This window comes from Eleutherodactylus coqui, chromosome 1 (genome assembly GCF_035609145.1).
Source record: "Eleutherodactylus coqui strain aEleCoq1 chromosome 1, aEleCoq1.hap1, whole genome shotgun sequence".
In the NCBI taxonomy this organism is placed as follows: Eukaryota; Metazoa; Chordata; class Amphibia; order Anura; family Eleutherodactylidae; genus Eleutherodactylus; species Eleutherodactylus coqui.
This window is the reverse complement of record NC_089837.1, coordinates 510411963-510437843: the sequence shown is the minus strand read 5'-3', so window position 1 is coordinate 510437843 and position 25881 is coordinate 510411963. Positions and strand designations below refer to the sequence as shown.

The window sequence follows — 25881 nt, the reverse complement described above, 5'->3', positions numbered from 1 at the left end:
GTCAGAGATCTCAGGGTACACCTTAGCAGTCAATTCTGTAAGAGATGTCACCACTATGGCTAAGCTTGGTGTTATGATGATCTTACCTTCAAGTGTAAAGTTTTCTCAATCTCCTATTTTAAGTAACATCTCAGAAAAATGCCCATTGGAAGCATGAGCTCCTAGAAGAACTCTCATATTTGGTATTATGGTGAGCTTCTGAATATGAAGCAAAAATATGAAGAATTTAAACAGAATCTTACTTCTTCAACTCGTGTTCCCCTGGGCATGACTGGGAAAAGTTTTCCGAAAGTCTCCAGCTAAGAGAACCATAACACCCCCCTTTAAGCCATCATTTCCCCTTTTATCTTTCAGTGTTCTTATGAGCATTTTAACTCCATCTTTATTAGCTTAGTTTCTTTCAGCATCTGTGCCATATTACTCTGCTTTGATCTGTTGCACAGAGGTATCGTTACATGCATCAGATTTAAGGGCAGTTTAAAAGCAGAATGAGCTACATTATCTCCATTTAGGTATGTGGCAGCAATGCCAGAACAAGCGACAGCCAAGGCTAACCCCTGATCTTTCCGTATTCCATATTCTTGCTATTAGTAGATTTAGAAGCATTCTGGAAAAATACTTGTCTAGTGCCCTTCTCAACACTTTCTAAAACTTGAAACTGTTCTGCAGTTCAAAAACTTTCATTATTAGACAATACTTGAACCAAGAATATTGTGTTGTAACTGATCTCTCTAAGGTAATCTCTATTTTGTAAGACTGTATCACATTGTGTACAGTAGGTTGAGGTAAGCCATAGTGTTCTAAAAATCAGCCTCCCAAAGACAACACTATGTCGTCAATAGAAATCAGGCATATATTATAAATGTAATGCATAACATGGTTAACTGCTTAGTGACCAGACCTGTTTGCACCTTAATGACCAGGCCAAATTTTGGAAATCTGACATGTGTCACATTAACATAGAATAACTCTGTAAAAGGCATTACATATCCAAGTTATTGCTTTTTTGCCACATATTGTATTTCATTTAGGTGGTAAAAACAGACCCATAGAATTTGTGAATATTTAATAAGAGCACCAAAATTGGGAAAATATTGAAAAGTTGTAATTTTTTCACTTTTTCAACTGCAATATGTCAAATATGTGCAAACATACTGTACATATTTTTGATAAGCTATATATTTCCATCTGGTTACTTTATTCTGGAAGCACATTTGAAAAAACGTTATTTTTTTAAACTATTTAGGAGAAGTACAAATTTAACATTAATTATTAAAATTTTGAGGAACATTTTGTTTTCCTACACTATGTCAAGATTGCAAAGGTTCATAGGTGTCATGAGTATTTTGTCCCCACAGTTTTTTTCAGGAGAATAAATAAAATGTCATATATTTTTTTATATCTGTCATTTTATTGTTCAATATTTTTTTTATTGAAGTTAAGCATAACAGACTGATGCATGTAAAATATTCGCAATTGCAGTACAGATATTAATATCTTTCTCATTCAGAGATATGCACAGGATTACAAAACTTTGTCTGTTGAAACAAGTTAAATTTGTAATTTATGAAAGGGGAAGGGGGGGCGGTTGGGGGAGAGGAGGGAATGAAAAGTAGGATTAGCATTATAATTCGCCAGTTTAATCTACAACAGCTTCATGTCCTGCTGCGTGCCGCAATATATGTAAAACATGGTTAGAAATAATCTTTTTAGGGGTCTAATCTAATGTTCGTATGGTCTAATTGAACATAATCCAACCAGGGAGCCCACTCTTCTTTAATCTAGTAACTCTATCTTGCCTGAGGACGAAAATCCTTTTCATGGCCATATGTTGCAACAGCAGCTGGGTTATATCTGTCAGGGAAGGGGAATATTGGGATTTCCAGTTCCTTGCTATCAATAGTTTTATGGCCAGGAGTCCGTGAGCTATTAACTTTCTAAAACTCCGAGGAATGTTCTCTATACCTAATAGTAGGATTGCTAATTCCGGAGAGGAAGAGATCTTCCCTCCAGTTATGTTTTTTTATGAGACTGAAAAATTCCTGGCAAGTAGAGCAAATGTTTGGACAGCTCCAGAATATATGTAGCAGGGAGCCTCTTTTCCCACATCCTCTCCAACATCTATCGGAGACTCCAGGGAAAAAAATCTGCTAATCTCACCAAAGATCTATACCAATGAGTAAGTGTATTGTAGTGAACCTCCAGCAGAGAAGCGCATAGCGATGCTTCACTTGCCCATTTATGCGCTTTGATCCACTGAGTTTGTGAGAATGATCTCTTTCTCCCAATTGAGGAGATGTGCCTTCTTTTTTGGGCTTTGTGTGGAGTTTCCCCCACCACAGAAAAGCTCATAGATATCCTTCAAGGGAAGTTTACAAGGGGAGGAGTTGAAAAGGTATTTGACCAGAAGAGTAGGCAAGGAGGTCACTCCTGATGCAACAAGCAGCCAGCTACTTCTAATTTGGGAATATAAAAGAAAGTCTGAACTTAGGAGCCCATATTCCTCCTGAAGACAGTAAAAAGATTTAATTTAAATTCTGTCAGCCAGGTCCGAAACCATCTTAATACCTCTACTTCTCCAGTTCTTTGTGTTGGGATCATTTATACAAAATTCAATTATCTCCAATGCGAGGGGTATCTCCGTTCAGGGGAAGTGTTTTTTTGTGATATGTAATAGATGCTTCCATGTCTTTATGGCGTTTTGGACTACTGGATTTCTCATAGGTCCTATTTCTATGTTGATGCTCGTGGCTAATAAAAGATTTCTAAAGGATTTGTTACCCAAGGAGCTTTTCTCAATAGTGGGCCAGCTTATTCCTTTTTGAGAAACTCCCTATGGTCTCAGTTGGGAGATGATGTTTGCTTCATAATAGGCGACCAGGTTAGGGACACTCAATCCACCCAACTTTCTAGGTCTGTACGGGATGGCTGCAGACAATCTTGGTCTCTTGTTCGAAATGAAGGACATGAGCTTGTTTTGCAAACTTCTCAGCAGTTTTTGGTTGCATTTTAAGGCTAATGTTCTAAAAAGGTTCAGGAAATAGCTTCCCAATCCCAGACTAGCCCTGACCCTAGACTTGTCACCACTGCATCTAGCTCCTGCTCACTGTCTGTACTCAGACCAGCGACAGAGGAAGAAGTCTCCAAATTGCTCTTCTCTGCTCGCCCCACCACCTGCGCTAGCGACCCCCTCCCCTCTCACCTCCTCCGTTTCTTCTCCCCAGTGGTCATCTCCCATCTCACCACTATATTCAACCTCTTTCTGACCTCTGGCATCTTTCCCTCTTCCTTCAAACACGCCATCATATCCCCACTGCTAAAGAAGCCAACTCTGGACGCGACTGATGCTGCTAACTACCAACCCATCTCAAACCTCCCCTTCATCTCCAAACTACTAGAACGACTGGTTTACTCCCGCCTTGTAAGCTACCTATCAGAGCACTCTCTCCTAGACCCCCTACAGTCTGGCTTTCGACCTCACTCGACAGAAACTGCCCTTACAAGGGTATTCAATGACCTACTGACAGCCAAATCAAGGGGTGATTACTCCCTACTGATCCTCCTCGACCTCTCCGCAGCATTTGACACTGTTGACCACAAACTCCTCCTCAGTATGTTACGCTCCATTGGCCTAAAGGACACTGCCCTCTCCTGGTTCTCCTCCTACCTATCTGACTGCTCTTTCAGTGTCTCCTTTGCTGGCTCTACCTCCCCTCCTCTTCCCCTTGCTGTTGGGGTCCCCCAGGGCTCGGTCCTCGGCCCCCTCCTTTTCTCTATCTGCACAGCCCCTATTGGACAAACCATCAGGAGATTTAGCCTCCAATACCACCTGTATGCTGACGACAACCAGCTATACACCTCTTCCAGTGACATCTCTGCACGTTTACTCCAAAACATCACCAACTGTCTGTCTGCTGTCTCTAACACCATGTCCTCTCTCTACCTAAAACTAAACCTCTCTAAAACTGACTTACTGGTATTTCCACCCTCCACTAACTGACCTCATCCTGACATCTCCATCTCAGTGTGTGGCGCCACCATAACTCCTAGACAACATGCCCGCTGCCTTGGGGTCATAGGGTCATATTCGATTCTGATGTCTATTTTACCCCCTACATCCAATCTCTGGCCCGGACATGTCAGCTGCACCTCAAGAATCTGCTCTTTTCTCACCGTGGACACGTTAAAAACGCTTACTGTTGCCCTCATCCACTCTCGGCTTGATTATTGCAATTCTTTGCTGATCGGCCTCCCCTGCACCAGACTCTACCCTCTCCAATCCGTCCTAAATGCGGCAGCCAGGCTCCTCTTCCTGTCCAGCCGCTACTCGGACGCCTCTGCCCTGTGCCAGTCACTGCACTGGCTGCCTGTTAAATACAGAATTCAATTTAAACTCGCTACCTTCATCCACAAAGCCCTCCACAGTGCAGCGCCCACCTATATCGCCTCCCTCATCTCAATCCATCAACCAGCCCGGGCTCTCCGCTCTGCTAACGAAACCAAACTGAGCGCCCCGTTAATTCGAACTTCTCATTCCCGCCTCCAAGACTTCTCCAGAGCAGCACTGATCCTCTGGAACACACTACCAAAGGCTACCCGAGCAATCCAGGACTCGCAGAACTTCAGGCGTGCTCTAAAAATGCACCTCTTCAGGGGGGCATACCGCATTCCCTAAACAAACCCCTCTGTACTTCGCCTGATAACATGTTCCCTGACCTACCGATTACACTCCCTGCTAGCCATCATAAACCGCTCCTGCAGTCATACTGTTTCTGCCGTCACACGGCTAAATGTCTGACCATTGTCTGTGTATAACATCGCTCACTCTCCACCTCGCCATACCGTGCACATCTCCAGCCCCTTTACCTTCTGTATCCCCCAATTACTTGTAGTATGTAAGCTCGTTGGAGCAGGACCCGCACCCCTATTGTTTCCATCAATTGATTACTATGTAACCGCGGTTCTGAAATGTTTGTTCTTTTGTCTTTCTGTATCCCTCCTGTCTATGTAAGCGCTGCGGAATATGTTGGCACTATACAAATAAAATTTATTATTATTATTTAATTATTATTAGATGTATAAAATTTTAGGTAGGACCATCATTTTATAAATGACAATCCTTCCAAGCCAGGAATGCTCTACTTTATTAAAATTAGTCAAGTCTTGTTGAATGCTTTCCGCTAACAAAGCTATGTTATGGTCCATTATGCGGTTTAGTGGTAAGTTGATTGTGGTGCCCAAATATTGGATGCCCGAGGGGTGCCATTTGGATGGAAATTCTACCTTTATTAATTTCTGGAGTCCAGGATGTAAGTTAATTGGTAATAATTTTGACTTACCGTATATACCGGCGTATAAGACGACTTTTGAACCCCGAAAAATCTGCTCTGAAGTCGGGGGTCGTCTTATACGCCGGTAATACAAAAAAAAAAGTCATTACTCACCTCCCCCGGTGTTCTGTCGTGCTCCGGCAGGATGTCGCTCGCTCCTCGTCCCCGGCGCAGCATTGCTTTCTGAATGCGGGGCTTGAAATCCCCGCCTCCAGAAAGCTAATACACTAGCCGCCAGCCAGTTACAGCCATTCAATGACAGCATTGAATGGCTGTGATTGGCTGAAGGTGCACGTGTGTTAGCAATCACACCCATTCAATGATGTCATTGAATAGTGTGATTGGCTGAAGCCACGTGTGTTTTAGCCAATCACAGCCATTCAATGATGTCATTGAATGGCTGTAACTGGCTGACGGCGTGTGTATTAGCTTTCTGGAGGCGGGGATTTCAAGCCCCGCATTCAGAAAGCAATGCTGCGTCGGGGACGAGGAGCGAGCGACATCCTGCCGGAGCACGACAGAACGCCGGGGGAGGTGAGTAATGATTTTTTTTTTCTCCACTGTATTACCGGCGTATAAGGTGAAAGTTGGGGGGTCGTCTTATACGCCCCGTCGCCTTATACGCCGGTATATACGGTAGTTGGATTAACCTTATAAAAGGAAATTGTCCCGAATTGATTTAGGAAATCTGAGGCTGCTCTAAGTGATTCTAAAGGGGAAGACGTCATTAATACGATGTCATCTGCGAATGATCCAATTTTATGTTGTCTATTCACTAAGGGCACTCCTTTGATTTTGCTACACATTCGTATTGCTTCCGCTAATGGTTCCATTGTAAGTATAAATAACGTGGGCGAAAGGGGACAGCCCTGTCTTGTTCCGTTAGTAATGTCGAATGATTTGGAAATTACTCCATTAATGAGAACCCGAGCCGAAGGTGCCCTATATAGAGCCAATGGCAAGCATAATATTGCCCTTAAATTCTAGTTTTTCAAGCACGGAGAAAGCGTAGCCCCAATGTATTTTGTCGAATGCCTTCTCCGCATCCAAAGTGAGGAGCAGAGAAGGCATTCGAGAGCTCTCTAACTCGCTCATAACATCCAGCAGTCATCTTGTTGCATCCGACGCCTACCTACCCTTAACAAAGCCAATTTGGTCGCTATGGATTAGGTCTGGAACGACTTGCCAAAGCCTCAGGGAGAGAATTTTTGTGTAAATTTTTGTATCATTATTTAAAAGTGATATAGGTCTAAAGTTCGAGGGGGATGAGGGTTCTTCACCTGGTTTGGGTATTGTAACAATATTTGCTTGGAGCATTTCAGGAGGTAATGAGCCCCTCGACATTGCTTTATTAAATAGATTTCACATGTGAGATACTAGATGGTCTTTGTATAACTTGTAATATTCATACGAAAAACCATCAGGGCCAGGGGCATTGTCCCTCTTGGCTTTGTTGATAATTTGGAGTATCTCTTGGGTAGAGATTGGTGAGTTTAATTTTCCCAATTTTGTATCTGTCAACTTAGGGAGTTGTAAAGAGGATAGGAAGTTATTTATGGCTACTTCTGTAGGTTGGACTACGGTTGGGTCCTTGTTGAGGTGATATAGTGCTTCGTAAAATTTTCTAAATTCCTCAGCTATAGCTATGGGGTTAGATATTTTGTTTTTGGTAATTTGATCGATTATGAAGGTGATTTTAGTCTTAGTTCTTTTTTGTTTAACTTTATTGGCCATCCATTTAGTGTTTTTATTGTTGGTGGTATATTAAGTTGTTTTAATAGATTTTAAATTTTTCTCATGCTCATCTATCAAAATATTACGGACCTTAAGTCTGATTGCTCTAAGTTCGGTAAGGTAGGTTAAGGATTGGATCAGATGGACTGTTCGAGAGATTTCCTTTCCTCTATAGTCTTTTTGAGATGGCCAATTTTCTCTCTTTTGTAGATGGAGCCCTGCTGTATCATTACACCTTTCACCACTGGTTTGTGGGCATTCCAGCGTGTGAATCGACATGTTTCTGGGGAGTTGTTGAGTTGAAACTACTCTATAATCGTTTCTTTAATTTTCTTTTGGTATTTTGGGATCTTCATCAGAAAAGTGTTATTTCTCCAATGACTAAAGCGTGGAGCCTATTCAGTTTTAGTGTGATCGGAGCATGGTCGGACCATGAGGTCACACCTATCTTTGCTTCTTGTATTCTATTAAGAATTTAAAAATCAACCAGAAGCATGTCGATTCTTGAGAATGACATGTCTAAATGAGTAGAAGGTAAATTCTCTGGAATTTACATACAGGGCTCTAAAGGCATCAAGAAGCTCAGTATTATGTATACAAGATGACAAATTAAACCCTCTGCTTCTTCCTGTATTACTTGAGTCCAAGGCTTCATTTGCTGTAGCGTTAAAGTCCCCACATATTATTAATGAGCCTTGTTGAACTTTTCTTATTTTCCTTGTCACTCCACCCAAGAATCTCAGTTGTCTGGATTTGGGAACATAAATATTGACCAGAGTGACAAGGAAACCTTCAAATTTGCATATCAGTACTAGAAATCTGCCATCCACATCACCAATCTCTTCTATCAGTTGAAAGTTTACCAAATCCTTAACCGCGATCAAGGCGCTGGATTTTTTCATTAATGTGATAAAGTGCACCCTTGCTATTACGTCTCTAGGTGCACTCTCAGGGACGCTTTTTGGTTTGGGAAGTCTATGGATTCTGTCCAATATCCTTTTCTATATCTTAGAGTCTGGCAGGAGAGCTTTAATAAGATCTTGGGCATATCTATTTAGATCTAATGTTTTAACAGATTCGGCTATTCCTCTGAACTTTATATTATTTCGGCGGTTGCGGTCTTCAAGGTCTGCCATTTTGTTTTTTAGGGATTCAAATTCCTCTTCCAGCTTATAATGAGCATCAATAAGCTCAATGTGTGAGCTGGTAATCTTTCCCGTCTTGTTCTCAAGGTGATCTACTCTGTCCCCTAATTCTTCAATGGTGTTGTTGACCCTTGTATTCATTTCAGCTAGATCTCTTCTGATTGAGCCTTTTAGAGCTATTACCATATCTCTAATGAAACATTCGGAGGCTGTTTGGTTAGAACACTGAATGTTAAGTACAGGGTCTGAAGCATCCTCTTCCCCAAACCATTCTGATGTCGCTGGGTCTGGGAAAAAAGAGGATTTCTCCCTTCTGGGGCGCCTTTTCTCTGGGCTCTCCTTAAGTGAGCATATGCTTCTCTTTTCTGAGCCTGGTATTAATTGCGGGGGAGAAGATGGTGACATCTCCCCAGTGCTTCCCTCCTCCTCTGCTGCGCTCCGGTGATCAGCCATTTCCCACACCTCCAACTGCTTCTCTGTAGGACTCCGAGACCATGAAGGGGGAGGTATGAAGATGTCGCGGTGACCAGGTAGCGGCGATGAGGGGCTCGGTGTGTTTAGCTTACCCGCTGCTTCTTTCTGCAGTGTCCTCCGGTCCAGCCACCTCCATCTCCCACTCTCTCTCCGCACTGCATAAAGACGCCTCCATCTTGTTTCCCTCTTCTTCAGGGCCACGCGCTGGGTAAAAGTCTGTAAGGCGCTTCGGACCAGGCTTCCCCGTTCTTTTTCTGGACATCATCGAGTGGAGGTAAGCTTCTCTCACCTTTCTGTGTAGATTTTTAATGGCCTCAGCTGGCTGTAAGTTTCTTTTGGCTGATGTTGGTAGCGGAGCTGCTCAGAGCACGTCCACCATCGGCTCCATCCAGACCACGCCCCCAAAATGAAAGAAAAACTCCAAGTTCTAATTCTCAAAACTTAGCCCCGCCCCATCCCACCTCCTCTCATTGCAAATAGTGCAGAGGGGCGGAGAGGGGGTGGAGAGGAGGCAGAGAGGGGGCGGGAGCTCAGAGCACTGTTCCAGGCTCTTCCAGCCTCCTCCCCCTGCAGAGAGAGACGCCGTATATCGGCCGGGGTGAATACCCGGCCGATATACGGTCTTCTGAATAAGCCCTTAAAGCAAGGGAAGTGCCTTCATGTATGACAGAGGCTCCCATCTGTTATGAAATAAAAACCCTTGTGCATCATGCATGGGTGTAACAGGGAATTGCTGTATATAAAGCAAAATACTATAGTAATATATGCCCTTGTATTAAACTAGGGTCAGTAGAAATGTCATAATATATTGTTGGCTTCTATCAAATATAAAAAGAAGAAAGAAAAAAAAATTGAAAGAAAAAGTTGTTTTTTTTTGCATGTGTGCAATGAGCAATTGTTATGTATCATCCCTATATAGTGGGAGCCCCATATACATCTCAAAGCATACAGAAGACTCCAGTCAGGTGTAGATTTTAACCTCATATGTATCACATATGAATGCTGCAAGTGATCAGTATATATAGAGTAGATCATTCCTATAATTTACACCCTTGGGAACTCTTGTGTTCAACTTTTAGGGATCCCACGCACTATTTTAACCCCTTCCAATCCAATGTCGCGCTTGTCCCGACATCATCATTTTCCTCCATACCTGTGATGTCGGGAGAAGCCTGACACTGCAGTGCAGGGGTGCATCTGCACCCAATCGTTAGACACATTAGGTGCAGATACACTCCTGCACTGGTCCTCATCGAGGACCCCCGAGGAGAAGGCAGAAAGGGGTTTTAACCCCTTCTGCCTTCTCCTTTACACATTACATAGCGCTCATTTAGCGCTATGTAATGCACAGAGATTCCGCCCAGCGATCGTGTGACCGCCGGGTGTCACCTGACGTCAGCTGTCACATGATCGCCGAGCCGGGAGGCTGAAGGAAGAATGCGGGAATATTACTTCCGCATTCCCCCGATGATGATGTGAGCATCGGCACCCTCCTGAACTCTGTCAGATCAGGAGGGTGAAGGGAGAATGTATTTTTTCTCATTCATGAATGAGAAAAAATAAATGGATTGGAAAGGGTTAACGCTGCGTTTTTTTTAAAGCAAATTTTAATGCGAATTTATAATGTTAAAAACGCATCGCAAGTTTGTGCTTTGTGATTTTTGTGCGATGAGTTTTTAACATTAGAAAGTCCCATTGACATTCGTGTTAAAAAAACACAGCGTTAAAAAAATACAAGTGTGTTGGAGCTTTTAGGGATCCGAAAAGCCTCTCCTGCAAAAAGAACCCTTTTGAGATCCCTTAACCCACCATCAGGGTTAGGGAATATGCTCTTTATTTATTATTTTATGCGCTAATTCCAGGGGTCTGAGAGGCAGGCGATTGTGCCAGTGTAAGCAGCACTTTATTCTGTGTGTGGATGAGAACCAAAACAGCAGCTGCATGCAGGTACTCACCGGACCAATACATCCCTGGGTTTTGTCATGTTTTAGTTCACATACTGCATTGTACATGGAGCCGCTAGGCATGCAACACCCGCTGTTACATTGGTGACTGCGAAAACATGGCTCTCCAGTGTTCTAAATGTAAAACAGACAAAATAGAAGGTAGTGAAGATTATTACATGCTTGTTAACTCTCCCATAATGTCCGTGTGCCTCCCAGACAAAGGGGAGAACGCCCAGATTTATGACAGGGTTGTCAAATTTGCCCAATGTCACTGAAACCTCTTGAAAGGAGCCCAGACAAATATTGTAAGGCCCTGGTGGCTGGATATATGGCAGGCAGTCAGGGACATGCAGACTTCCTGCTTATCTCACTTCAGGGTTGCCAAGCTGAATTTTATTTATTTTTTCTGAACAAGTTATCTGTAAAAGTCACAGACGGCCAACATATTTTATGGACAAATTGGAAAACCACAAAGAATGATAAAGATTATAAGTCCTACATGTCTGTAGGACAGATACTGATATGGTCTCATTATCAGTATTTACTTTGAGCTATAAAATGATAATTACAGTCTGTAGCACAGCGGGGGTTAAAGAGCCCACCAAACGGTCACTTTTCTTCTTGTTTGGGTTTATTCATATAATCTTTAACAGAAAACATAGATGACTGGGTCTCCAGAGAAATAATAAATGATGGCATCAACAAAGTCTCTTTTCAAGTTTAACCGTCCACAGTCCGTAGGTGAAGCGAGTAAATCCTCAGCTGAGGAGACCATACAAGTCCATAGGTTTGCACAGATCTGTGGATGTCCAGAACGCAGCTGGTCCTTTTGCCTTCAGTATCTTCAGACTCTAGTCCAAGGGCAGGCTTACCCCAGGGGTCCTGCTAGAACCACGCAGCGCCTCGTCCACAGCGCCTTTCTGCTCACAAAGGAACTCACTATTTAACTGCAGCCTGAATCTCCCAGGCACACACACCTCTCTCTAACTTCCACCTGTCTCCTTAAATGGCATGCTGGACTGGTTGTAAGATCTGGCCTGGAGTAAAAGAGGACCAAACTACATCACAGAGGCTAATAACCTCTGTGACACATACCTTCCACTCCAGACCACACCTCTCACCCTGTTACAAGTCATAGTAACCTGTCAAAGTATCATCAACCAACTAATGATCACTGACTAGAGATGAGCGAGCACCAAAATGCTCGGGTGCTCGTTGCTCAAGTCGAGCTTTCCGCGATGCTTGAGAGTTTGTTTCGAGTAACAAACCCCATTTAAGTCAATGGCGACTCAAGCATTTTTGTATATGACCGATGCTCACTAAGGTTTTCATTTGTGAAAATCTGCAAAACCTACAAAAGTGATGGAAACGACACAGAAACTGATAGGGCAGGCGAGGAGTAACATGCTGGGCTGCATCTCAGGCTCCCAGGTCTCACTATTAAGCCACAATAGCGGCAAGAGTGCCCCCCCCCCTAACAATTATTACTTCGGACAAACCCTCATTAGCAAGGCATACCTTAGCTAAGCACCACACTACCTCCAACCAAGCAAAATCACTACCTGTGGGACACACCGCTGCCTCTTCTCCTGGGTTACATGACTGCACGACCCTGTGTCCAATGGGGACTCCATGTGTCCACACACTACTCATTCTGTTTGGGTGTTGGATACATCATCGACAACGCAAGGGGTAAACCATCTGCACTCTGCACCCTACCCAAGTATGTCAGTGTTTTGGGGACAGACAGGTAAAACACCTCAATGGGAAGTCTGTGTGCACCCGCAGCATGGGTGGCCCCCAGGAACACACAGACGGTACATAAAGAAATCCCATTGCAGAGCCCTGGATAGCTGAGGTTACGTGAGAGGAAATACATGTTGGCTGCGGCCCACATGCCATGCCCTAGACCTTCTGGTTTTTTTTTAAATGCCAGGCAGGTACAACTCCGCTATGGCAAGGCTGTGTGCACCCGCTGCATGGGTGGCTAGCAGGAACACACAGACGGTACGGAAAGAAATCCCATTGCAGTGCCCCGGATAGCTGAAGTTACGTGAGAGGAAATACATGTTGGCTGCGCCACACACGCCATGCTGTAGTTAGTCTGGGTTGCTTTTCGGGCCAGATAGGTAGAACACCGTGATGGGAAGACCACGGGTGCGTGGCGGCGTATTTGCGCTTGCGCTCCAAGGCTTGCGCTAGCGACAGATGAATGCTGCACTGACTGAGAGTCATTGCTGGATGGGGCCGAGAATAGCAGAGGTGAGGGTGTTGGTGCAGGCTGGGAGGCGCTCGTTCCTGTGTCCTGAGAGGGGGGTTGGATCTGAGTGGCAGGTTGGGGCGCAGGGGGAGAGGCAGTGGTGTGACCCGGAGGCGGTGAACGGCCTGCGTCCCACCTTGTGGGGTGCTTGGCCATCATATGCCTGCGCATACTGGTAGGGGTGAGGCTGGTACTGGTGGCTCCCCGACTGATCTTGGCATGCCAATATACGGCACCTCTCTTTTCAGGAGGAGGAGGCTGGAAGAGCCAGGAACAGTGCTCTGAGCTCTCACCCCCTCTGCCTCCTATCCGTCCCTCTGTACTATTTGCAATGAGAGGAGGTGGGACAGGGGCGGGGCTAAGTTCCAGGAATTAACTCCACCCCAATCCTGTCTCCCCTTATTGCAAATAATACAGAGGGGCGGAGAGGGGGCGGGAGCTCAGTGCACTGCTCCTGGCTCTTCCAGCCTCCTCACCCTGCAGAGAGGGATGCCGTACATCGGCCGGCGTGAATACGCGGCCGATATACGGTTGTCTGAATAAGCCCTCAAACAGACAGAAGGCCCTCCGGCTGCGTTCACATGGTTAGATATAGTTGCACAATTGGGCACAGATTCAGCACCCAAATCTGCGGCTTAATCAGCATTACTTTGAATTTGTATTAAATGCTCTGCGATCCGAGCTGCAGGTCATCCAGTGGGAATTCTCACTCATGCAGTTTCACATTGGAAGGATTTCACGGATCTGTTAGTTTAAAGCCCATCTTAACAAGAAATTAGGGCTCATTCACACGACCATATTGGAATTGCGTATTACGCAGCATAATACCCGGGGCATCGTAGCAATTCAAATACATTGATTTTCGCATGTCCCACTCACACTGGTGTTATTCATGGTGCATAAAACACATGTAAAAAAATATGCAGCATGGTTTATTTTAGAGCGGATTCAGATGATCGTGTTTTTTTCCGCTTTTACTGCCTTTTAACGGGACAAAACAAAACCACGGATCTCTATGGGATTTCAGTGGTTTCATTTTCACCACCTCTTTTCCCGGCTGTTATTTGTACTTTTGCGAAAAGATGGGCCTGCCCTATCTTACCCGCACGTAGTGCATACCATATACACAGCGATACCCCGACTCACACATTTTATGCATACGTCCGTGAAAATGAGCCCTTATACTGAGTGCATGGGAGAGAAACCAGTACAACAGCGGCTTACAGGTACTCACCGGGCCGTAGCATCTCACACCTGGCGAGGATTTTAGGACACATTTCCCAGAGCCCTTAGGGGAATCCCTGTGACAACACCGGCTCTCACAATCAGCACTATATATACATGGGTCTCCATCCTTCTAGATGTAAAACACAAGAAATAAATGTTTAGTGAATTTGTTTATAAGGTTTCACATTTATGTCACAGCAGGATGTAAAGGCGATTCATACTTGTCACCCGGAATGTCCTTAAGGTTCCCAGAAGGAGGAGCGACCTCCCGGATTCCATGAAGAATCTACTGCATGTCACTGAAGTCTCTGCGAAAGGAGCTTTTATAAAAGATTTCCCTGGATGTATGCAGCACCCTGGACTTCCTGCTGATCTTGTTGCCACATGCCTGCCCTCCCCACGAGATAAGCAGTGCCCCTGATTGGGAATATATGCCTGGCATATTTACAGCCATGATTTTACCTATTCAGCGATACAAAATGTGACACGTAAATTATAACCAGGTACGCAGCCATGCCATTTGGGGTGTTCTGGGCCCTGCACTCCAATGAGTTTTGATGTGTTTTGAGCTGGCCCACCCGATTCTGAAATTCTACTTCATGTTGACTTGGGTCTTCAAACGACTAATAATCCTCATTAAAAAATGTTCCTCTAATTTGAATGTTGGAGCCAGAATATCTGTGAGAACCCAGCTCCTAGGTGAATGATTTTCCTTAGACTTCATTAACAAGTAAATGGTCACACAATTTGGTATCCTCATGCTAATTGTAAACCAAACAGACAGGTGGAGCCAGAAGAACGGAAGGGCTTATTCCCTATTACCTAGGGAAATGTCGGAGAATTGCCTTTCTAAATGTGAATATTCAAAAGGCCACAGGCCCACATGGGATTATAGAGAGCTGAGATAGGTCTAAGGTCTGACACACACAACAATATGGCTGGCAGCCTGCCAGTTTCTATATCACAACCGTCATCTTGTGACAATGAATTGAAGTGTTCAGTGCGCATTTTGTTATATGGGGTGCGTTTATTGTCGCGGTCCAAAAGGTTTCCAGGCGGCCAGTCTGAGCCTTTGCTGGGGACATTTGCTATGAGGGAATTCTTTGAAGTCAGTTTTGCTGGAAGCAACATTGTCATTATATGAGACAGATTTGATCAAAATACGATATAATGTAGATACACTTGATGATTTCTTAAATGCCTAGAGATGTTTATCTGGTTTTTTGACCATCTGTCTATTGGACTGAGATTTGCTACTTAAAAAAAAAAAAAAAATTCAGTCATAAATGGCCAAGCAGTAAGCCACACCCACTCTATAGTCCAGTTTTCAAAATGTTGTAAAAGGCACAAATGGCTCTTATTTGTGGTTAACAAATGTGCCCCACAGATTATTAGACAATATTTTGGAGTAATATGCCATATACGTAAGGCGCAAATATAGAGAAAAATGTAGCCTCCGCATTTACACACTGTGGGGCAGAACGATTGATGCTGGGACACATTTATTACTGGCCATGCACCAGAACTCTGCATGAGTATCACTTTTTGGTGCAACTCAGTTTAAACAAATTTACTATTGATTTGTGTTATAAAGAACAGAAGTTACACCTCTCACGCCACTTCTCAAAAATATCTGGAAAAGGAGGCCGGGTTTGAGTGAAATAAAGTTTTTAAACAGATTTAAGAATTGCAATCTTTTAAAAAAGGTGGAAATTTGGAGCAATCTCACTCCAGTATTTCCTTGTCAGGGGGGCAAAATCTGAGCCTCCGAAGCTTAGCCAATCAGAGCCAGTGCTCAATAAACTAATTACAGCATTGAATGGCTGTGATTGGTTCTTGAATGTCGTGGTTCAGCCAATCAGAGCCACAGCTCAAAGAACCAATCAGAGCTAGCGCTTCCTGGTGGTGGGGATTTTGAACTCCTGACCAGGAAGCGTGGGAGAACACTATAAGCAAGTCAGCTGGATCTTCAGAGGAGAAGAGTGGCAATGCCGGACAGGGCAGCGCCTCTTAGGTGATATAGCGTGTTTTTTTTTTTACTGCAGCTAGGGCTTATGTTAGGGGACATAGTAGGATTTCCTGCTTTAAAAGTTGCATCGCACTGCATGATGCAACACATAGGAAGGCTCCATAGGGAAACATGGGCTAAAAAACATCGCAAATCATGGGAATATTCAGCAACCCACAAATATTTCTCCCACAATGTAGCAGCCTACAAAATATCACTATTGTGAAGGAATCCATAGGAAAGCATGGGCTTCACATACATCGCATCGTAAGAAAATTGCTCGATTGTGTCGCCCTTGTGAAACTGCCCTTATAGCCATTTAATCAATTAATACCAAAAATTTCTACACACTTTTCAAAACTATTTTGTGAGGTGTAAAAAGTTTCTAGCTGTCATAATAAATGTGGCGCATGACAAATACATCCATTGGGGGCACTTTGCAATGTATGCATCTAGTTTTTTTTTCCCTAATTGTCCCATTGCCTCCACTAGTTCCTGACGGAGATCTGTCCCTCACCTTCAGGACCGCTGCTGCGCTTACACTCCCCTCATTGTGCCTTTTGCCTCTACAGTAAGGGCTTTTACCCACTAGTGTTTTTTTAACGCTGCAATTTCGCTGCATTTTTTTCAATGGGATTTTCTAATGTTAAAATTGCATCGCACAAAAATCGTGTTGCACAAATTTGTGTTTTTTGTGTGATGCGATTTTAACATTAGAAAGTCTCATTGGGGGAAAAAATAAAAATAATCGCTGCGAAATTGCAGAGTTAAAAAAAACGCTAGTGGATAAAAGCCCAAAGGCTATATCTACATGGGGTGTATTGGCTGGGGAATATCTGCAGCGAACATTCCACAGCAGAAAATCCATACCAAAAACGGCACCATTTGGTAAGAAATTTGATGCAGATTTTAATGCAGATTTTGGTGTGGAATGCATTATTAGAGGTGGATTCCGCAGCGTATCCAGTGCCTTAATTGTCATTCCGTGGATTTAAATTCTGCACTGCATGACAATCTCCACACGGGTTTTGATACCCCCAGCATTATTAGCTACATGGACACGGAGTCCAAGACATTCTACAAAGATATATAAATGCAATATACTGAGCCTCCAGCATTATTTGCCCTCTGTGCTTCCATCTACTACTTCTCCATCAAAACAAATTCCTAGTGGATTTGTGCATTACAATCTTGCATAAATATGAAACCCATTCTTTTGAATGTGTTTATTAACGTCTGTAATGTTTACCTGCATTACGGTGCTATGCAGAAAACAAATTGCAGCATGGACTTTCTCTTAGCAATATCGCCCATTGTTTTCAATGGGGCCGGCAGCAGCACCAGCCCCATTGAAATCAATGGGAGAAGATCGCAAAACAGCCTTGCATTCCTGCGGGGCTGAATGAATCCTCCATAGAGAGGAGAGGGAGGGGGTGGAGCTACAGGGGATCTCCTAGAGATCTCCCTATATTTGGAGAGATAGGGAGCTGGGCTAGATGGGGTTTTTATAGTGATTTCTCTCTAGTCAAGAGAGGAGCAGGGCCAAAGGGATGTAGCCTTACCCCGCTATCCGGCAAGCCCTCTAGCCCTGCCCCCTATATCTCCAAATATAAGGAGATTTTTAGGAGATCCCTGTAGCTCCACCTCCTTTTCTCTCCTTGCTATGGGGGATTTCTTCAGGCCCACGGGGATGCAAGGCTGCTTTCATGTGAAAATGCCTTGCATTCAGGAGTTTTGGAAGGTTTGTGAGAGCAATATTGTGCCATGCATTACTCACGCCAGTGTGCAGGGGCCCTTAGAAATGCTTCTCCAGCCTCTGTCGGGGTGTATATATAATTTCTTTTCTCAGCTTTTTGTAATAAATGTTCCCTATTGTTAACACAGAGAGAATCTAAATATAGAAGCCTGAACTATCTATATAATTGCAAATATACAAGGTGTAAAATACAAAATCTGATAAAGAATTTACTTTACCTTCAATTTAGACTGTGCGACCTCAAAGCAGAGCGATAGGCACACAAACAGCAGGATGGTCATAATCCGATGTTGGGCCATATCTGCAGTGATGAAAGGTATGACCACGACTTGAACGTTTACAGCAAGCCTGTAAGTGGAGACAAGGAGACTGGAGGATGCTGGGTGCAGATGGCAGGTAAATACTTCTCTCAGCCACATGTCAGAAAGTCTTATGATTAGGAAGAATGTAAACCGCCCGGAGCTTACTGTCCCACGCTGCATCCAACCTGCTCTTCCAGTTAGTAAAGTTTAAATATTCTTGACTATCTCTATGATGGGAAAACAAATATGTGATGCTTTATGGCCACGTGAACTCATATCACATGTAATGACAGTATACCAGAAATGTATTTCTATTAAAAGCTAGGTGCGCAGCTGATTTCAAGTCAAAATCCTCATTGAAGCCGATTTTGACTGTTTTGGATGCAGAAAGCTGCAGAATTTGTTGCCAATACTCAGCAGCATTTTGCGCCCCATGTGAATGTTGTTTTTGATGCCCATTTCAAGATAGGTCTGTATTTGTGAATGTAGCCTAATAATAGTGTCCCTGGCCTGATCTCCTCTCCAAAAAATAATGCCCCCTGGCTTATTTTTAATGTTTTTTTTTTTTTAATTATTCTTTATTTATTCAAGAAAGGCATGTACAAGTTCAACCGACAGGGTTGTAATAAACATTTGTTACAGAGAAAAATAGTTGAACAATGTTAATTGTTACAGAAGCAAAACGTTTCTTGATTATTTTTTCTTTAACGGAGGTTGGGATGGTGAAAAAGGTGAAGGTAGGAAGGGTGTGTGGAAGGGAGGGGGGGGGGGGGAGAACATCTATTATTATATTATAACCTCTAACTCCAAAAGAAAATCATGAGACGAGTGAGATATGCAAGTTCTGTTTGAATTAAATTAATTAAATTGTAGCTAAAGAGACTGTATGCCATTTAGTGGGATGTAGAGGAGGGGGTGCCTGGCCATTGGCCCCATATTTTTTTGAATTGCTCGTGTGTTCTACATGACCAGCTTGTCATTTCTTCGAAGTGGCAAATTTCGTTTACCTTCGCTATCCATTCCGTGTAAGTGGGAGCTGTTGGTTGAAGCCATGCTAGAGGGATTATAGCTTCCGCTGCTGATATGAGGTGAGTAATCAGAATGGTTTTTGAGGGCTTATAGGTTGCTGACGGTTTTGCTAAGAACACATGTTCCGGGTGGAGAGTAAATGATCTGCGGGTTATTTCGCGTATTTTATTTTCGACTTGGCTCCAAAAGGGCCTAATTCGGGGACATGACCACCATATGTGCATAAAGGAGCCTACATGCTCATTACATCTCCAGCACAGATTTGTGTTAGAGAGTTTATATGCGTAAAGCCACTCAGGGGTTTTATACCATCTAGGGATAAGCTTATAGTGGTTCTCTTGTAATTTGGTGCATCTAGAATATCCGTGTGAGTTGTTCAATATGAATTTCACCTCTTTGTCTGATAAGTTAATTCCGAGCTCCATCTCCCAGGATCTGATGTATGCTGGTCTAGATGTTTCTTGATGGGTTATGAATTTCTTTTTTAGGAGAGCTAATTTTCTACTTTGAATAGTTCGAGTTTCGACATTTTTCTCAAAATCTGTAAGAGGACGTGTCGATGGGAACCTTTTATTGAATTTGTCGAAGATTTTGGTTATGTGTAGGGTTTGAAGTTGGTTGAGTCGAAGGCCCGGTATTGAAGCTAGCAGTTTTTCAGTTAGATGTGTGTTTTTAAGGTCTCGTTGGGACCAAAGGTCTGCTATTGAAAGTTTGTCTAGGTTACTCCAGACCTGTTTAGTGTGTTTGTCTAAATCCATATCTAGGTACTCTGGTACAAGGGACAGAGGTGCTATGGGGGATGGATGGGGAGCTATTTCTTTTTGAAGAGAAGCCCATGTTTCGCATATTCCTTTCAAGAGAAGGTCGTGGGGGGGGGGTTTAATGTGGGTTTTATGAGGGGGGCGCCATAGATCTTCTTTGAGGGATTTTCCATATGACGCTTGTGCTAGTGCACTTACAATTAGGTTTTTTGAGGGTTTGATTAATTCCAGCCATCTGTTGAGCTGTATTGCTTTATAATATTGTTCCATATCTGGGAGGTTTATGCCTCCATGCTCTTTTCTCTGGGCTAGGAGTTTATGTGAAAGTCTGGGTCTTCTACTGTTCCATAGGAATCTGGAGAGTGATGATTTAATGCGTTTGAAAAAGGAGCTTGGCAAGTGGATCGGTATCATTTGTAGTTTGTACAGTATTTTAGGTACGATATATGTTTGGATCAGATTTTTCCTGCCAAACCAAGTAAGGAATGGCAGGTCATATGTTCGAAGAAGTGCTACTATTTCTTCTGTTAGGGGAGCGAAGTTTTTGTTATATAGGTTTTCTAGGGTTTTTGTTATGAGGATCCCTAAATATTCTATATGGGTTTCAGCCCAGCTAAAAGGAGAGATTAATTTGAGTTTTTTTGCGGCTGATGGCGGGATGGTAATGTTTAATATAGTAGATTTTGAAACATTTACTTTAAAGTTCGAAATTGAGCTGTATGTTTGTAATATTTTGTTAATTTTAGCGAGGCTTTCTTCTGGGTTTGTTAGGATGAAAAGTATGTCATCAGCAAATGCTACTGTTTTTATTGAGTAGTGGTCCAGTTCTATTCCTTTGATTTCATTACTCTGTCCTACCATCTGTAGCAAAATTTCCAGTGTAAGTATGAATAGGGTAGGGGACAGGGGGCAGCCCTGCCTAGTGCCGTTGGTGATTGAAAAAGTTGGCGAGAATATATCATTCACTTTTATTTTTGCACTAGGATTCGAGTATAGTGTGAATATTGCTTGAATTAATGTAGGTGGGAAGTTGAATTTTTCTAGCACGGCGTGCATGAAAGACCAATCTACGCGGTCAAAGGCTTTTTCCGCGTCAATGCCTAGGAATATTAGTGGGATTTTTTTTTGTTGTGCGTATTTTATAATGTGTAGGAGACGAATTGAATTGTCTTTACCTTCGCGTCCCGCCACGAATCCTGATTGTTCTTCATGTATTAATTTTGGGGTGATTTTATTAATTCTGCTGGAAAGTAGTTTAGCCCATATTTTAATATCTTGGTTTAATAAAGATATAGGCCTATAACTGCCACATAGTTGGGAGTCTTTCCCCTCTTTATGTATCAATGTAATAAAAGCTTCTTGAGTTTGTTTGGGCAGCTGTGCTCCACTCAATAGAGCGTTAAACGTGGAGACTAGTTGTGGTAATAATATTTCTGAGAATTTTTTATAGTATACCAGAGGGAGGCCATCTGGGCCTGGGCTTTTGTGTAAAGGGAAGCTATTTAGTATTAGTGTCAGTTCTTCGATGGTGACTGGTTTTGCTAATTCAGAGGCTTCGTTGCTGCTCAGTTCGGGGAGAGTTAAAGAGGATAGGAGTTTCTCTATTTTTTCTTTTTTGTCTTCATTTTTGTGGTTATCTGAATTGTTTAAGTTATATAATTCTTTATAGAATTCTTGAAAGATCTGGGCTATTTTGGTGGAATTGTTGTGCGTGTTTCCCATGTGATCTGTAATGCTGGATATATGTGTTTTACTTTTGGCTTTTTTAATTAATGAGGTCATGAGTCTGCCTCCCTTGTTGCCATGTGAGTAAAGCTGGTGTTTAAAGTAGAGCATAGATTTTGCGAATTTGTTGTTAAGTATGTCTTTCAGTTGCTCTCTTAATTCTGTTAATTTTGTTTGGGCTTCTTGTGCCTTTTTTGTTTTGATTTTTGCTCTAGAGAGGATATTTGTGTGAGTAGGTCGTCGATGACTTTTTGATTGCGTTTTTTATGTGCTGCGCCTAATGATATAAAAAGGCCTCTAATGTACGCCTTGTGGGTCTCCCACACTAAAGGGTGTTTGTCAAAAGACTGGATATTGTCTTTGAAGAAAAATTCTAAGTTTTTCGATATGGTTTCGGTTACTTCTTGGTTTTCTATAAGTGCCTCGTTTAATCTCCAACTCCAGCTTTTGCGTGTTGATCCCCTTAGGGTGAGAGATGCTGTTACTGGGGCATGATCGGAGACTGTTATGTTTCCTATACAGGGATTCTTTATTTGGTGCATTAGAGATGAGGACATAAAAAGGTAGTCTATTCTTTGGTGTGTTTTGTGTACCTGTGAGTAAAAGGAGTAATCTTTGGTTGATGGGTTAAATGTCCTCCAGGTATCTATGACTTGGATCTCTTGTAATGCATGTAGAAGTTTTTTCCTTGCTTTTTGGGGTATTTGGGATCTCCCAGAGGAAGAGTCTAAGATAGGGTTTAAAGTAAGGTTGAGATCAGTTCCGAGAATTATTTTTCCTTCTGCAAATATTTTAAGTTTATTTAGAGCTTCTAATAGCCAGGGGATCTGATTTTTATTTGGTGCGTAAAGATTCGCTAAAGTGATTGTTTCAGTGTATAATTTGCCTTTTAAGAAAAGCATTCTGCCCTCTGAATCTACAAGTTTATTTTCTAGAATAAATGGAATAGAAGAGTGGAGTGCTATGGCTACTCCTTTAGATGCGCTCGTGGGGTGATTGTTGAAGTGCCATTTGTCAAATGGTCTTTTTGGGAACTTGGGTATTCTTTCGCCTTTGAGGTGTGTCTCTTGTAAGAATACTAGTTGTGCTTTTAGCTTTTTTAAAAGCCACATGACTTGGCTCCTTTTTTGGGGTAAATTTAATCCTTTAGTATTAAAAGTGGCGATGTTGATTTCTTCAGCCATTTGGTGTTGTATTGTGGAGTTTTGTGTTGGTGCTAGATTCTTTCGGTATTTAGATGTTCTTTGAGGATGAGTGTGTTTTGGTCTGGGATTTAGATGGGGGGGGGGTTGTAAAGAGGGAAAACCTTAACTTGCAGTATATGCCCGGGATATAATCCAGGTTTGATGTGATGCTACACAGTCTGACAGGGAAAAGGTCAGTGGTATTGGTGTGTAGTTTGTTCTGAATAAATTGTGCCCCACATAAAGCAGTAAGCAAATACATTAAACTTTGAACTTGTCTAAACTGCTAAGTTTCTTATATTCCATCTGTGTTCTAAGCTTTCTAAGACAACATAACTAAACAGCTTAGGTAATACATTTTAAGTGAAAAAAGAAAATAACGTGTGACCCCCCCGTCACCCCCCATACAAGGAGAGACAGAGGCTCACAGGCATGTCTTGGCGATTATTTCAGCGCCTCGACCTTACTCAGTAGCGTCCGCCCGCCACCGGGTCGTCTAGGAGGGTCAGGCGCACCGCAGGGGGAATATGCCCCCACGAGTGCGCCCAAGCCAACTACCCAAGCCGGGGGAAGAGAGAAAAAATGTCCTCAGACGGGGGAGGCTATTTCAACAATTGCATCAGATATAAATATGCATTGATACTCATCAACTGTTGCTCGGCGTCATTTTCCGGTCGAGTCTCTTCTCCAGGAGGAAGAGGCCTATTCATAGTGCGGACGTCTTTCTGAAGTCTCTGGCTATGAAAGGAGTCCAATAAAAATGCGAGAAGAAATGGGCATTGTCTGAAGACAATGTAAACAATCAACAGGGTATATGTGAAGAGAACGTTCTGTTACTGACATATGTCAGGACAAGTCGGTCCTTTTACTGTGCCATATTCTCATTTCATGCGAGAACTTCATTGATCTTTCGGGGTATGAGTTTCTGCAGGTCGCAGTTGCTGAAATTCGAGTCTGGCTCTGGAGCGTCTGTTCTTTGGCGATTTAGAGCGTGACACTTCCTTCCAGGGTGTCTGTTTTTCTGTTTTCTTGTATTCTTCTTTTTCTCCTAGAGGCATCCATGAAGGGACCTGAATTGGTTCTATGTTCAGTGCCTTCCAGACTTTCTCTAGATCTGTTGGTGTATGTATGGTAATGCGTTTGCCATCTTTAAGTATCGCCAGTCCAAATGGAAACAACCATGTGTATTGCAGATTTTTTGCTCTAAGCACCTCAAGAAGGGGTTTCAGTTGTCTTCTTTTTGCGAGGGTGGAAGGTGCTAGGTCTTGGTATAACTGGATGTCATCATCTTGATATTTTATTTGGTCTCTGTTTCTGGAGGCCGTCAGGATTGCCTGTGTGTCATTGAAGGAGAGGAGACCACAAATTACATCCCTTGGGGGATCTCCCGCTCTTGGTTTGGGCCTGAGTGCTCTGTGTATCCTTTCGATAGTGATCAATTTGGCATGTTCCTCACCTAGTAGATCGGAGAACATGGATGTGGCCATATTTCTGAGGGATTCAGATGTGACAGATTCAGCGAGGCCTTTAATTCTGATGTTGCGTCTGCGGCTCCTGTTCTCCTGGTCTTCAATCAGGGTTAATGCTCTGTCAATCTGATCTCTCTGCGTTTCCATGCGGTCCGATAGATCATTTGATTGTGTGATAAGGTCTGTGCAGGTGTTCTCTAAGTCTTCCACTCTGTTGCCTATTTGCAAAATTTCTGCTTTTATTTCTGTTAATTCCTTTAGGACTGGATGTATAGCTTGTGCTAATGCCTTTTTGAGGAAGTTCTTAGATATATTGGATCTTTGTGCGTCATATATTTCTGTTTCGTTGTCACTTTCTATTTCTGATGCTGTGAGATTTTCATCTTCTGTTGTTAGTGGAGGGTTCTTTTTGGATGAACCGGCCGGTGACTGGGCGCTTCTCTTTTTTAGATAGCGTTGCAGGTCCGCTTGGTTTTTAGTAGTAGACATCTGTCCAGTTGCTGCTGACGTTTTTTCTTTAGTTGTCTTGACCATTGTGCTGTTTATTATGAGCTGTTGCTTTAACGTAGGGCACCGTTATGGGTGCCGATTCAGAACATAGTTGATGCACAACTTTTTGCTTGTAGTAAATTGAAAGAGTCTTATAAGTGCTTATGGTAGTGCACTTTGTGGGGGGATTGCCGTTTGCTGTGGATCAAGTATGTACAGCTTGTATGCACGGCGTGTGTATGCAGCGAGTGGGGGACGTGGGTCTTCACCACTGGAAAAGAGAGCCTGCGCTAAGTTGTTCACGTAGCTTGGTCCACAGATGTGTTCCTAGGTGAGCTTTCACTAGTAATTTGCAGGGTGAATGCTTGTGCAGACTTATTGGGGCCAGCTATTGTTAATGGCTCTTTGCTCAGTCTCTTCCAGGGATGGGACACTCGGCCTCTGTATGGGGGAGAGGTTGGCTCTTTTCTGAGCTTGCAGAGTGAGAGGGGGGGGGGGGGGGGGGTCAGTCGCTTTCCAAGAAGAGGGACTGCACCAGGTATGTTCAGTGATGTGAGATAAGTCCCAGCTCTCTTTTATTAAAGCCTTTTGTAAGGCTAGGTTATAGTGTCCCTGTGTTATCTGTAATCTGAGACCTGTTGTAAATCTCAGCTCGCTGAGAGAGCTGGTTTCTTATGTCCCTGGTGAGGGCTGTGAGCTCCGATGTAGGGAGAATCACAGACACAGAGTACGCTGCTGTCAGATCTGAGAGATAAAGCTCTGTTCTCTCTGTTATCAGCACTCTGTAAGTTCAGGCCGGTGTGTTATCTTTTGCTGAACTCTCCTGACAGGGAGAGTCAGCTTCTATGGAGTTATGAGCACTGAGAAGTCCTGTGGGGAGGTTTGCAGTATGTTTCTATAGCCTGGCTGTCTCCCTGCACCGTGCTCTCGGCCACAGCTGCTTGAACTAAGATGGCGTTCCCGCCTCAGTGACCTACTCGGTCTCAGGTTACAATGTCCCTCTCAGTGTCACAAACGGCTCTGCGATGTTCCTCTTTTCCTC

The 25881-nt window shown here is 43.2% G+C and overlaps 1 protein-coding gene across 4 annotated transcripts in view; it reads right to left on the bottom strand.

The window, feature by feature from the left end:
* The window catches only part of LOC136588398 (leucine-rich colipase-like protein 1), a 68895-nt gene extending 50642 nt beyond the window's left edge, over positions 1-18253 (bottom strand). Inside the window, exons 1-3 of one of the 4 annotated variants that reach the window (XM_066587580.1) lie at positions 18099-18241; positions 14124-14243; positions 10639-10761 (exon numbers count right to left, since the gene is read on the bottom strand). In XM_066587580.1, coding sequence (XP_066443677.1) covers positions 10639-10761; positions 14124-14243; positions 18099-18179 — 324 coding nt within the window. In that variant the 5' untranslated portion in view covers positions 18180-18241. Of the gene's footprint in view, positions 1-10638; positions 10762-14123; positions 14247-18098 lie in introns of all 4 variants that reach the window. The other 3 variants (XM_066587571.1, XM_066587599.1, XM_066587589.1) reach the window with 3 other exon arrangements.
* Positions 18254-25881: the final 7628 nt, after the last annotated feature.